This window comes from Dama dama, chromosome 1, assembly GCF_033118175.1.
Source record: "Dama dama isolate Ldn47 chromosome 1, ASM3311817v1, whole genome shotgun sequence".
Lineage (NCBI taxonomy): Eukaryota > Metazoa > Chordata > Mammalia > Artiodactyla > Cervidae > Dama > Dama dama.
In genome coordinates this window covers 11,079,977-11,095,115 of record NC_083681.1, presented here as the reverse complement: position 1 = coordinate 11,095,115, position 15,139 = coordinate 11,079,977, and the positions used below count along the sequence as shown (strand labels likewise).

The window sequence follows — 15,139 nt, the reverse complement described above, 5'->3', positions numbered from 1 at the left end:
ACTCTCAAATCTCAAAACAACTCCGTAAAAAAAAAAACTGATAAAATATTTGAGCACTCTCTTCATCCAGGAAGATATACAGATAGAAAATAAGCAAATATAAAAATGCTCAGCCTCAGTAGTCATTAGGGAAATGGAACTTATAACCACAATAAGATTCTACTACCTGCTTATCATAGTCACTAAAATTAAAGAGACTGACCATACTAAGTGTTGCAAGAACTCTCACTTGGGGTGCTAGGAATGCAAAGAGGCACAGCCATGTGGAAATAGTACAGCAACTTCTTAAAATGTTAAACATTAAACATAAAATTATTTTCTGTTCTCAGGCTGAAACCAGTTTTTATTCATTTTTATTTTTTTATTGGAGTTTAATTGATTTACAAAGTCATGTTATTTTCAGATGTACAGCAAAGTGAATCAGCTACACTTGTACATGTATCCACTCCTTTTTAGATTCTTTTCCCATTACAGAATATTGAGTAGAGTTCCCTGTGCTATACAGTAGGTCATTGTTTGTTATCTATTTTACATGTAACAGTGTGTATATGTTAGCCCCAATCTTTCAATTTATCCTTCCCCCTTCTTACCCACTGATAACTATAAGGCTGTTCTCTACATCTGTAACCCAATTTCTGTTCTGTAGATAAGTTCATTTATACTTTTTCTTAAATTCCACATATAAACAGAAACAAAAACCAGATGATCTAGTCATCCAGTTCTAAGTATTTATCCAAGAGAAATAAATATTAATAAAATGCATATATACAAATATTCAGAATAACCTTATCTGTAATAGTCACAAGCTGAAAATAACACAAGCATCCACCGAAAGGTGAAAGATAGGAGAGTTGTGCCATCTATACACAATGGAATACTACTCAGCCATGAAAGGGAATGGATTCTTAGTAATTGCAACAGGGATGACACTCAATTTAATCTTAATTATGCTGAGTGAAATAAACCTAACAAAAAGGAGTACATGCTGATAAGATTCTATTTACATAAAACTTTGAAAAAGTGCAAACCTACTCTAATGATAAAAAGCAGATGAGTAGTTGATCCATGATAGGGGTGAGATGAGAAAGGGCTGAGTGGAGAAAGTACAGAGGAACATAGAGAAACTTTGGATGGTGACATATATGTTGATTATTTCAATAGTGTTAATAGTTTCATGACTGCATCTGTATGTAAGAACTTTTCAGTTATATACTTTTAGCATGTGAACTTACTATATTCCTATTGTTGTTGTTTAGTCGCTAAGTCACTTCAGACACTTTTGTGACCCATGGACTGATGGGCCGTAAGCCACCAGGCTCCTCCGCCCGTGGGATTTCCCAGGCAAGACTATGGGAGTAAGCTGCCATTTACTGGATTGGATCCAGATGCCAATCCATCTGGATTCTTCCAGATCCAGGGATGGAATCCGCATCTCCTGCTTGGCAGGCAGATTCTTTACCACTGAGCCAGCCTCAGCTCCCCCTTTATATCTGCATCATAGCTGGTCGTTCGGCTCTTTGAGGTCGTGGGGGGTTTCCTATCTGGAGGCCTTGCAACGTCGCTCCCTCTGCTTTCCCAATCTTTACCTGGTTAACTCTCTCTCACCCCTCAGGTTTCAGTGTCATACTTCCCTCAGAAAACATTCATCAAACACCCTAAATAATTAAGGCTTTAGTAGTAGAAACTCTCCCTAGCACCACTTTTTCTTTTTCAAAATTTGTCACATATTTGACTTAAATTTTTAAGTAAATGTTGAATTACTGCCTACACAAAACAAAAACACAACAATTTACATATACTATGAGGTTAATACTTTTAAAGAACTGGTTAGACGTAATTATGACAGTAATACCTATAAGGACAGAGACTGAGTAGTTTTAAGATCACACATAGGGCTTCCTGGGTGGCACTAGCAGAGAAGAACCCACCTGTTAATGCAGGAGACATAAGAGATGAGGGTCTCATCCCTGGGTCGGGAAGATGCCCTGGAGGAGGGCATGGCAACCGACTCCAGTATTCTTGCCTGGAGAATTCCATGGACAGAGGGGGCTGGTGGTCTATGGTCCATAGGTCTGCAAAGAGTCAAACACGACTGAGGTGACTTCAGTTCAGTTCAGTTCAGTTGCTCAGTTGTGTCCGACTATTTGTGACCCCATGAATCGCAGCAAGCCAGGCCTCTCTGTCCATCACCAACTGCTGCAGTCCACCCAAACCCATGTCCATCGAGTTGGTGATGTCATCCAACCATCTCATCCTCTGTCGTCCTCTTCTTTTCCTGCCCTCAATCTTTCCCAGCATCAGGGTTTTTTCAAATGAGTCAGCTCTTTGCATCAGGTGGCCAAAGTATTGGAGTTTCAGCTTCAACATCAGTCCTTCCAATGAACACCCAGGACTGATCTGCTTTAGGATGGACTGGTTGAATCTCCTTGCAGTCCAAGGGATTCTCAAGAGTCTTCTCCAACACCACAGTTCAAAAGCATCAATTCTTCGGTGCTCAGCTTTCTTTATAGTCCAACTCTCACATCCATACATGACTACTGGAAAACCATAGCCTTGACTAGATGAACCTTTGTTGGCAAAGTAATGTTTCTGCATTTTAATATGCTGTCTAGGTTGGTCATAACTTTCCTTCCAAGGAGTAAGTGTCTTTTAATTTCATGGCTGCAATCACCATCTACAGGGATTTTGGAGCCCAGAAAAATAAAGTCAGCCTGTTTTCACTGTTTCCCCATCTATCTGACATGAAGTGATGGGACCAGATGCCATGATCTTAGTTTTCTGATTGTTGAGCTTTAAGCCAAATTTTTCACTCTTTTCTTTCACTTTCATCAAGAGGCTCTTTAGTTCTTCTTCACTTTCTGCCATAAGGGTAGTGTCATCTGCATATCTGAGGTTATTGATATTCCTGCCGGCAATCTTGATTCCAGCTTGTGCTCCCTCCAGCCCAGCGTTCCTCATGATGTACTCTGCATATAAGTTGAATAAGCAGGGTGACAATATATAGCCTTGACATACTCCTTTTCCTATTTGGAACCAATCTGTTGTTCCATGTCCAGTTCTAACTGTTGCTTCCGGACCTGCATACAGATTTCTCAAGAGGCAGGTCAGGTGGTCTGGTATTCCCATCTCTTTCAGAATTTTCCACAGTTTATTGTGATCCACACAGTTGAAGGCTTTGTCGTAGTCAATAAAGCAGAAATAGATGTTTTTCTGGAACTCTGTTGCTTTTTCTATGATCCAGCAGATGTTGGCAATTTGATTTCTGGTTCCTCTGCCTTTTCTAAAACCAGCTTGAGCATCTGGAAGTTCATGTTTCACATGCTGGTGAAGCCTGGCTTGGAGAATTTTGAGCATTACTTTACTAGCGTGTGAGATGAATGCAATTGTGTGGTAGTTTGAGCATTCTTTGGGGTTGCCTTTCTTTGGTATTGGAATAAAAATTGAACTTTTCCAGTCCTGTGGCCACTAGTGAGTTTTCCAAATTTGCTGGCATATTGAGTGCAGCACTTTCAAAGCATCATCTTTTAGAATTTGAAATAGCTCAACTGGAATTCCATCACATCCACTAGCTTTGTTCATAGTGATGCTTCCTAAGGCCCACTTGACGTCACATTCCAGCATGTCTGGCTCTAGGTGAGTGTATGCACATAAGATCACATATGTATTGGTCAGTGGCAGTGATGTGAGTACAATCCTCTCTGACTTTAAAGCACACAGTCTAAATTTGTGATTAATGGTTTCTTAATACGATATCCACTCTGACATGACCCAGGGCTTTCCTGGGGACTCAGCAGTAAACAATCTGTCTGCCAATGCAGGAGATGCAAGAGAGACAATTTCGATGCCTGAATTGGGAAGATCACCTGGAGAAGGAAATGACAGCCCACTCCAGTATTCTTGTCTGGAGAATAAGCCTGGTGGGCTACCATCCATGGGATCACAAAGAGTCATACATGACTGAGTGACTAAGCACATATAGGTTGTAGTCCCAGTCAAGCACTTGGAAGGGTCTAAACTAGGCTGTGTTGTCTGACAAGTAAGTCAAACATGGAAATGGAGAGTCCAGAAAATGATCCTGAAATTTGGAGATCAGAATTGGCATAAGTAAGTTAGCAGTAAATCCATGCAAGATAGGGGTAAGCATCATGGTGTCCTAGGTAGATTGTGGTACTAGATGAGTTACCAAGATAGAGATCCAATAATTAAGTGCAAGATGAGACACAAGATGTCTCCAGGTCTAGGCAGAAACCTGGGGAGAAGCTTAGAGACCAGAAGAGAGTGCCTCGATACCAAATGCTAGAATGCTGGCCTGTATTACTAACATTTCTAGAGAAGACCTTCACCTACCACTCACTGAGCATCCCACTCCAAGTCAAGGAGGTCTCAGCAGAACTGGTCTCCAGATCTGAAGATTCCAAATGTAGGAATCACATGGTAATAGCACAGGGAAGAAGATAAAGAAGCAGGAAACTGTAAAGAAATATTAATTAAACATTCAATTATCTAAGTATTTATGTTTGCAATAGCCAGACATTATAATGTTAATTGCATTCATTGTCTATTCTATTTTTTTTCTTTTCTAAAAAAAAAAAAAAAAAAGTTTATCTGATAAGGATTTGCAACGTCAACCAGTAGACAGTCTTTTGGTTAAATGACACTGCCAATTGACAGATAAAAAAAATCATGATACTCAAAATTCTTCATCCTCCAAATGGATCAGTGGCCTAAAGTACAGGAGTGTTCATAAACTATCTTTGTAATATATTGCCTCCTGTCAGTGAGAAAGGACTTATCTTAAATCAAGAGTTGAAATACTGCCGGTGTCTAAGATACATTTATTTCTTTAAAGGTGGTGAATTTTTAAGCCAAACTCCTCCCCTGCTAGATTAGAATTTACACCAGTAAGTAAAATCCAGACATATTTAAGATATTAACAATCTTGCAAACTGTAGTAATTTAACTGTATTTAAATAAAGTGTGTCATTAGTACAAGAGAAGACTCGTTTGTTTATAAAAAGTATAATTTTTGCTTTAAAATACATCTTTTTGTAGCAGGTGTATTTCTGCTACTAAAATGGAATAAATACATTATATTCTATTTTTATAGAAACAGTCCTAAATAATAAACAGAATTTTTCATTGACCATCCTAAATAGATGGTATATCCTTAGAGATCACTGTTTTTTCCAAATGTCTCATTAATATTCTTCTTAAATATAAATTACAGTCAAATCTTCTATTCCTAGCTTGGCTTGCTTCTAAATTTGTCTCCCTTGTCAACACATTGTAAATCAAATTTGATCCATATTGAAAGCAGTATAATGTTTTTAAACTGGTTTCTTTATGGACGACAATGTCAGGAAAATTAATAATCAATATTCAGCAGCCTAGAATCTAATCCAGTTGTTAAAATTTCAATACTGTCCTTAGCCATCAGTTCTTGATTGATTGGCAAGATTGAATACTAATGTTAAAATAACGTATAGGATGTTGACTAGACAGATTTAGCCATTATTCTTATACCTTAAACAGTTTAATGTTTTTATGATGGCTTGGAATAAACTATTCTTTTCAGAACCAGGAGCATCCAATTTTAGAATTTTAAGTTCTGTGAGCGCTTTGGTTTTCTACCAAAAGTATTACAGACTTTTTTCCTAAAAGAAGGCAGTCTAAATTCTAGTGGCATATCAAATAAATCACAACAGCCATCTCTGCTATGCCTCAGGTTGCTTCACTGATGCACTGGTGAAATAATAGATTATATTTCAGGAGCATATGAGGGAGAAAAGGACAAAAATTCTAATTAAGCTTGAAATCTGTATATTTCTGGAATGATGAATACACAGGAGAATATGGTAATCCTGAATGTCAACCTCATTTTCACTAAACTTCTGAAATTTTTAATAATGCTCTAATTTCTCACCTTCATATAAGACTCAAGGTCCACTTAATAAAGGTCTCAAAAGAGCCCAAATGCAAACTCAGATATCACGTTTTTCTGTTTGAAAAGTGCAGTGTGAGCAGTCCAGTTTCCCGGATTCAGGCCTCATTGTCACGCCCTTGCTACATAGGTTGCACTGCAGAGAAACCACCATAAATCATCTCCAGGCTGTGTACAATTAATTTTATGTTCTGTGCTTGTCCTCCTCTATGTTTTATGCTATTTCATTTTATATTTGATTTTTGAGGTCATTCTTGTTTTGAGGTGAAATACCTCAAGCTTAATATTAAAATATCACTGGGTGTTACTATAGTGTAAGTTTTAATAACCAAATTCAGGGTCACCTTTTTTCCCACAAGTTTTAAAATGAATGTCATAAATGTGTCAAAAGACAACCTGTAACTCCCTAACCCTTTTAACTATAAGAAGGTATTATGTGGGTTTACCATATAATTTTTTGAAGGGCAAAATATTTCTACTCTCCCTGCATGTTTTCACAGTGATCTTTATCTTATTTGTTATTACCTTGGAAAAGGTTTCAAATTTCATCAGCGTTTCTTACCACTTAGATGATTTGCAGTAAAACAGGAAAAAAAAAATCCCTTTTTAATAATTTTCAGAATAGCTATTCTTCCAGACGGGAGTCTCCGGATCCTAAATGCTTCTAAATCAGATGAGGGAAAATATGTTTGCCGAGGGGAAAATGTCTTTGGTTCTGCTGAAATCACAGCTACAGTATCTGTAAAAGGTAAGAAAATGTGGTGAATTTTCTATAAACATAGTTTCATGGCTTTATCCGAAAGAGAATAAATGTAACATGCATATATGTGTGTTTGCTTGTATGCGTGTACATGCTTCCGTTGATGAAATCTAATTGCACATAAAAGACAAACACAGTCAAATTGTCCCTTTTCATTATTTAGGGGACTGTGAAGAAAGGGACATATTATTGGTAGAAATTTAAGTATTTCGCTCTGAACAAAATATGTGGGAGGGTAAAGAAAGCTTTCTGAAGTTTTAGTTGGTATCTCAAAAATTTTAAGTATGCCAGCAGAGTAAAAATATTTTCCTCAACCAAGATTAATTTTAGCATCAGTCAGTAATACTGCTTTGTTACCACTTCAACTGGGAATCTGGGGCAAAAAAGAGAAGCAGAAAGAGGATATGAACATGTGGTGTTGGAATATGCATCAGATGAAGCAACACCAGAGCTACTCTTTGATGTCGACATCAGTGGAATTTTTATACAGTCATTTTTTAGTATTATAAACATCACCACTTAAATGTTTCTGTTAGTTTTCTAGTTCTAAAGTGAACTAGATTTCAAATCTAGAACCTTCTTTTGCGACTACTTGTCAAATTATAAGAAAATTTCCTGTCTTAAACACTCTCTTCATTTGACAAAGGAATGCTTTTCACAACAAAGTACATCACTCTTTTTTTTTTTTTTCCATTTGTGCGTGTAGTATACAGTGAATCATACTTTGGCCACAAAAATATAAAATGTTAATTTTTCTCTTTCTTTAGAAGTAGAAATGTAATTAAAATAGCCGGCACTCTGATATTTTAGAAAAGAGGCAAACATCCACAGAAGAAAGGAATATAATTTTTAAAATGTCTTCACTTAGAGCATATATTACTGGAACACAACTCAGTCTTCAAATTTGAGTCTCATTCTTAGTGTGTGTTAAATAACCTTTTCCATAGTGAAGCAAGGCAGATTTCACAGACTTTTTCATTTAATAATAGCAACAATGCTTTCTGTTAACCATGAGCTAAGTGGAATGTTTAGTTACTCAGAACATTCCAGTTGTCACAAAGTTTAAACTGCAGTATGCTGTGATTATCTATCTTCTCTGATGAAGCCAGAATTTAGAATGCCACACAGAATATCTGAGTTCCAGAATGTTAATATTTACAGTGACATTCCTTTCCTGGTGTCACTCTTTCCTCTCAGAGGCTGCTTAGAAGGAACTTATCAATAGTTAACAATGGTGCTTCATCAGACTATGCTTTGCAAACAATAGAGCTGGAATAGGAAAATTAGGCTAAATTTTAAATGTTTGTGCCAGGCTTCTTGAGTCATGTACAATCAGGAATCTAATTAGGAAAAAAGAAAAAAATCAAAATCCTGTCTGCATCATTTCCCTATTTATTCAAACATATATATATATATATATATATATCTCATATTGCATGTATTTGATCATTAGCTTAAATATCCTTTAGATGTACAGTTGGTACTAGCATTTATTGGTTTAAAGTTGCTCTACATCCAGTAAAAATATATCTATCTTTTAAAAATTAAAGTGAATCATTAGTTAATGTAAACATTTTTTTCTTAAAAAAAATCCTATTCACTATTTTGCCTTTGTTTAGATCTAAGTCAAAGCAGCTATTGGAGGTGATATTTTATAATCAGCCAGAGGAGCCTCTTCCACTCCTGAACTTACAAGATTTTGTAAACTACAAACAAAATACAAGGTGGTACAGTAGTAGGATAGTTTTGTCTTTGTGAAGATAGAAATTTGAAGGGAGGTGCTTCCTATAACCTTTAAAGAAGTGAACTTGCTTGAATTATTCTTTCTTCGATGAGAGGCTTTTTTTTTTTTTAGTAAAAATCCTTTCTAAACTTGATGATCCTTGAAGGTGGACAGGGAAGCTACAATCTTTTTTCTAATATTTCTCCTTCCAGGATGCCAAATGCTGTTTCTAGCTGTATAGTCTTTCCAAGCTGACTTGTTCATAGGAATAGTGACTTTTAAATCATCAGTTCCCTACAAATACCTAGCAAAATACCCTAAATACAATAAAAGATATTTCAATTAATGATAGTTTATTAAAAGATACCTACCTGGAGCAACTATATTACATAGATTCCTTGTTTAATTTTTCTCTATTATTTAAAATACAGAATGCAGGGGAAACTATGTGCTATGCTAATTAATGTATTTTTATTTCTATAGAACCTACAAGAATAGAGCTTACTCCTAAAAGAACAGAGTTAACAGTGGGAGAAAGCATTGTCCTTAATTGCAAAGCAATTCACGATCCTAGTTTGGATGTCACTTTCTACTGGACACTAAAAGGACAGCCTATCAATTTTGAAAAGGAAGGTGGACATTTTGAAAGCATCAGGGCCGTAAGTTAATACAATTTTGTTCTTTGAATAATACTACTTTTAGAAATTTAGAATCAAATGTAAGAATTTTCTTATCGATGAAATGTTTAGGAAAAAGTTCAAATTACTTTATTTCATTATTCTCTCTATGCCAAACTGAAAGTAATACTTATTTAAAATTTCCCAGTAAGAAATTGGAAATACTTCATAATGCAAATTTCGTTTCTTTGCAACGTGTATTCATTTGATTAGTATTGTCCATATTTACACCTTACTTCTCAAATATTATGTAGCTACATCAGCTGACTAGTATTATTTAAAGCATGCTTAGTAATTATGATGCAATGAATAAGTGAAATAAGCATGCTTGTTCTTGAAGAAATAGTAATGCTTGGAGATTCTTTAATCTCTCACAAACTACAGAATTTAAACTTGCAACCCAAAGTCAGAAATGCTTTAGCCTTAGATAAACATTCACAGACATGCTCATTTCTCAGCTGCCAAATCTTTCCTGTAATATCTTCTATTATATATCTACTAAATAGAGTAAGAAATCTTTTCAACCAAATCCTATAGTACCATCACAGTGTCTTAACTCAACAGAGAACTGGAAAAAAAGATCTTTTCCCCACACTGGCTTGTTTAAGACAAAAGAGTGACACAGAGGGAGAGAAAGATGATGGAACCCAAGTGGTAGAGAGAATCTGGCTGGAATGTCCCTTCAATCCTGGCAGGAGAGGTGGATCAAAATGCCATTCACGCCTGCAACTCCAGTTTAAAATGCTGCCACATGCTTATTAATACCAGTTTATCCTTCTCTAAACACCGTAGGAAGCACTGGAAAACCACAGCTACCGTGAGCCCAAACATAAAAAACTCAGTTTGGATTGAATTTTATTTTAAAGTTAATGAGATACAGTGGGGAAAGTCCTAGACCCAAAGTCAGGAATTTTCTGGATCAAGTTCCAGCTCAATCCTTAATCAGCTATGTAACAAAGATCCAGTCACTTGACCTGCCTGGGCATTGATTGCATAGAGAACTAAAGTGATACAGTTGGGCCAGATAATTTCTAAGAACCCCTCTCACTCCAGAATTTGACAAATTTGTATTAGGAGAATAGTAAGAATGAACTTTATTGCATTTTTCAATGCAAAAAAAATTAAACATTTTCTTTTAACTTATTCTTTTCATCCTGATTTATTTTTAATTAATAAGAGAGACTGCATAAATAAGAAACAATTACCAACTGTATTATTCACATTTCATTAATAAATTAATTTTAATTAGCAATGGTTATGTTATATACAAAATTTATTGATCATGTTAAAGTCATTTTCCTCAAATTTGGAATTTTCATTTACCTTGAGTTGATCATTTCTTCAAGACTGTGAACAAATTTTATGCTATGAATGTCATAAAAGAAAACCAGAAAAATGTGACATAAAAATGTTACATTTGAAAACAACAAATATTCCAGCAAAAATATACCTTCTAAGGATTTTCTGTAAACATTTATTTTGAGTGATCAGACACATAAAAATATGTCTAAAATGAATTTTCACTTCATAGAAGCAGGTGCCTTCTTTATTTTAAAATAGCAATCAATAAATGGTCTTGGTACAATTATGTGAATTCTTGTTTTTGTCTCTTAGATATCCACGTTAGTTTCATGTTCATTCATTTGTATCAATAAATACCTTTAATCCTTTAATAAGGTTGGCGCTTAATAACATCTGCTTTATCTCTCTTTCTACGTATGTTGTTCTTGCCCTTGAGAAGTACAAAATTGACTCCCTGCTCCATGCAAACTCATATTGCTTTAAGCCATTGTAAATTAGGCTCAGTTTGTAGACAGGGATAATAAACTATAGAACAGAAGAATAGAGGAAGTTATTATATTGAGAAGAAAGAAAAATATTTAGCTTTAAGGTCATCTAGGATTTATCGCTTTAGTATATTTAGAAAAAATAATAAATTTTTTTGCTTTACTTTTTAAAGTATTTGGAAGCTTCAAACCTGCAAGGTCTGAAATAAATAGTCTATTCCCCTTCTCCTAATATCCTCAAAAACTGATTGGGTCCTGGCTGCCTTTAAGGACATACCTGATAGAGAATCCAGTTTTGTGACTTTGAAAAATCAGAGGGAAAAAGGAAATCATTCTCTTTCCATCCCTTTTCTCCTTGTGAAATAATATGTCTGAGAAATAACATGTTTCAGAAGGAGGGATGAAAGAGTTATAAAGAAGTGAGATTTGGGAAGGCCTCTGAAAGTGTGGAAACCTTCTGTTTGGGAGAACAGTTGAAGACTCTGGGATAAGAGGGCAGGCCAGGGCTCAGAGGAAAGACTGGTGGGGTGGTCTGTGGCTTGCTGTGTGTGTCAGAAGATAGCCACTAAGGAGATCTTAAGAATCTAGGCTGGCCCAGCAGAGTAGGAAGTCCAACAGGATTTGGGATTTAGGCAGGAAAAGAGTATGCCTTTGACTGGAGAAGTCTCTATATTAACTGCCCTGGGCTAACCAACCAGTGGGTGATTGAATGGGGATGAATCAGAAGAGACTGGGGGGATAGGTATATTTTTAAGCACATTAACACTGCATAGTGTCAGATGAAATCAACCAATCTTGATATTTTTCCATTTTGTAATGCCAAAATACAGCTTCATGAAGTTCCCTACTTTTCAACTAGTTACAGCGATGTCTTTTATACATAGCCACTGGTTTGCAGATAAAGCTCTATGTAAAATTTTATGTGTAGCTTTTATAACATGTATAGGCAAGGTATAATTATGTTTGAAATAAAATAGTGCATTTGAACTGCATTTCAAGAGAGTGAATAAATAAGCATATCATCACATCAGGTTAAAAGAATAATAGCTATTGCTTTGAAATCTATAATGAAAATGCTTCTATTTCTCTTGCCTCTTTACTTTGGCCATGTTTTACAAACCCAGGAATTTGACTGATTTTTGGAGTGAATCCAGTATTGAAGCCTATGTTGAAAGGGTCCAAAGTAAATCAATTAGTCTGTAAACATTTGATCCAGTTCACCCAAATCACATTTTGGCAATGATACGAGCTAATCGAAGGTGGCAAATTAGTGAGGCTATTCTTAAGATTCACTTTAGATTCGATTTTACAAGCTAAGTGCTGTGGAGGATCCAAGCTAAAAGACACGGCCCTTCTCCCCTAAAAGAACACAGTTTAAGGGGACAGGTAGCTAGAAATCTTCTATCAGGGTGCTGCCACGAGGGAGCTCTACATATTGCTGGCAGGAAGACTTGGTACTCAAACTGGATCTGGACTGTTAAGATTTTGCAAAGAAGTTATGAGGAGAAACTGCATTTCAGACAGAGTGAGCAGCTAAAGCAAAGACAAAGCAGAGAGCTCAGAGCACCTCTCAGGAACAGTGAGCAAACATAGCCCTGATGGTACAGTGAGGACAGAGTAGGGGATAAGGCAATATTTGTTGGTTGCGTTTAAAGGTGACCAGCAGAGTCCTCATCGTTAAACACACTGATTTTCAAGCCATGGAATCTGGATTGTATTTGGAATACAGCAGGGAGCCGTGTAACTCAAATTTGTTCTTCAGAAAGATAATTCTGACAGCCTTGTGGAGCAGGGGTTGAATAGCTTGCTGACTTGACATTCCTTCCTGGCAGGTTAAGCAGAGGTTGGGGCTTGCCAGGTGCAGTGGGAAAGAATCTGCCTGCCAGTGTAGGAGACACAGGTTTGATCCCCGGGTCGGGAAGATCTCCTGAAGAAGGAAATGGCAACCCGCTCCAGTATTCTTGCCTGGGAAACCCCATGGACAGAGGAGCCTGGTGGGCTACAGTCCACGGGGTCACAAAGAGTCTTCTGTGGCTGAGCGCAAGCGTGCGTGTGCGCGCACATACACACACGCGCACACACACACACACGTTACAATGAGACACTGACCATTATAAGCAACTGCCTCAAATAACCACTCAGTTACCAAATAAAGCATTTGCAACTGTGCTTTGACACAATTGTGTTTTGAAGCAGTTGTCTATGTTGGTTAGAGGTCTTTGAGACTCTCTTAATAGCCTCAGGGTGTCTCAACAGCACCTAAACATGGTCATTTGACTCCAAAGCCACAATCTTAATGGAGAACTGTGCTGACGCATTGTTCTCCAGAGACTTGAAATTCCTATTTATTCATTCAAGATGTAAGCTAGTGTTAATCTTTACGGTGCATAAAGATCATTTGCACTGAATATCATGGAAGCCTGTAGTTTTGCTCTTTTGAGGACAGAGAAAAAAGCCAAATATTTGTGATCAGGAAGGCTGGCCAAAGAATTGCCTTTTTCACTGTGAACTCTCCAAATGTGATAAACTGCAACTAAATGGGCAACCAAATCAAAATGCACTATTTGAATGGTCCTTTGTATTTACTTGTTGCTCTGATTATAACAATACACTCAGGAAAGCAGAGTAGGGATGTTCAATCCCATTTTTAAATGAGGAAACAGGAGCATAAGATTTTCCCAGGCCACATAAATACTAAATTGGGTTAACAATATTAAATACACTATGATCTTTAAAATGCATTATGCTGATTCTCAACGTTTACCCTTTCCACATTCATTGACCTTTTCATGTTCAGCCCTGTCTATAAACTGTGGGGAATAAAAATAAAAGAAAGATTTGGTTCTGGTCTCTATTATATGTTAAAATGACATAGAAAATAAAGTAACTCAAAAAATATGCCATAAGAAAGCAATTACTATTTCTTAAATTACAGTCAAATATTTTTGGAGACCATAAAGGAGATTAATGTGAATTTTTTTTTATCATTGTGGAGAAAAGTGAAGAAAGGAATTAATTTAGCACCTACTATATGTTAAGCATTCAGCTTTATTTATATGTATATATATAAACAGTGAGTTAAACCAACCAAACCTATATATGTATAGGCTTCCCAGGAGACACAGTGGTAAAGAATCCACCTGCCAATTCAGGAGACCCAAGAGATGTTTGGGCTTGATCCCTGGATCAGGAAGATCCCCTGGAGTAGGAAATGGCAACCCACTTCAGTATTCTTGCCTGGAAAATTCCATGGACAGAAGAGACTGGTGGACTATAGTCCATAGGGTCACAAAGACTAGGACATGACTGAGCACGCATGCACACATTAATGCATTTTATGTGTGAAAGTGAAAGTCACTCAGTCGTGTGAATGAGTGGGGGGCCTCTTTGAGACCCCATGGACTATACAGGCCATGGATTTCTCCAGGCCAGAATACTAGAGGGTGTAGCCTTTTCCTTCTCCAGGGGATCTTCCCAATCCAGGGACTGAACGCAGGTCTCCAGCATTTCAAGCACGTTCTTTAGCAGCTGCTGCTGCTGCTGCTAAGTCACTTCAGTCGTGTCCGACTCTGTGCGACCCCATAGATGGCAGCCCACCAGGCTCCCCCATCCCTGGGATTCTCCAGGCAAGAACACTGGAGTGGGTCTCCATTTCCTTCTCCAATGCATGAAAGTGAAAAATGAAAGTGAAGTCGCTCAGTCACATCCGACCCCTAGCGACCCCATGGACTGCAGCCTACCAGGCTCCTCTGTCCATGGGATTTTCCAGACAAGAGTACTGGAGTGGGGTGCCATTGCCTTCTCTGTTTAGTAGCTGAGTCATCAGGGAAACCCAAGAAAACTGCAGTGGATAGCCTATCCCTTCTCCAGCGAATCTTCCCCACCCAGAAATTGAACCTGGGTCTCCTGCATTGCAGGCAGATTCTTTACCAGCTGAGCTTATGTGTAAATACACACAATCGCTCATCAATTCCTCATAATAATTATATAAATATAATTTGGGAAGAAGGTGCCTTCTGACCTAGACCTCAAAGGATGATTAGCATTAGGATAGGAAAAGAAGAAAGAGAAAGACAATCTTAGGTGGGAAAAGATATTGTATCTCAAGGTTACAAGGGTTCCTGGGAATTACTGAGTTTGTCCTAGGTTGATATATGGATTCCCCATCACTATCATCAGTATTCACTGCAATCCCTTTAGTGAAGAAGAACTCACTCCTCTGAAGTAGTCCATTCCATCACCAACCAGATC

At 37.2% G+C, this 15,139-nt stretch overlaps 1 protein-coding gene across 1 annotated transcript in view; it reads left to right on the top strand.

Moving 5' to 3' along the window:
- Window positions 1-15,139, top strand: part of CNTN5 (contactin 5) — a 1,550,500-nt gene that overhangs the window by 1,372,985 nt on the left and 162,376 nt on the right. The window contains exons 14-15 of the mRNA XM_061143613.1: window positions 6,562-6,689; window positions 8,908-9,083. Of these exons, the coding sequence (XP_060999596.1) occupies window positions 6,562-6,689; window positions 8,908-9,083 (304 nt within the window). The remainder of the gene's footprint in view (window positions 1-6,561; window positions 6,690-8,907; window positions 9,084-15,139) is intronic.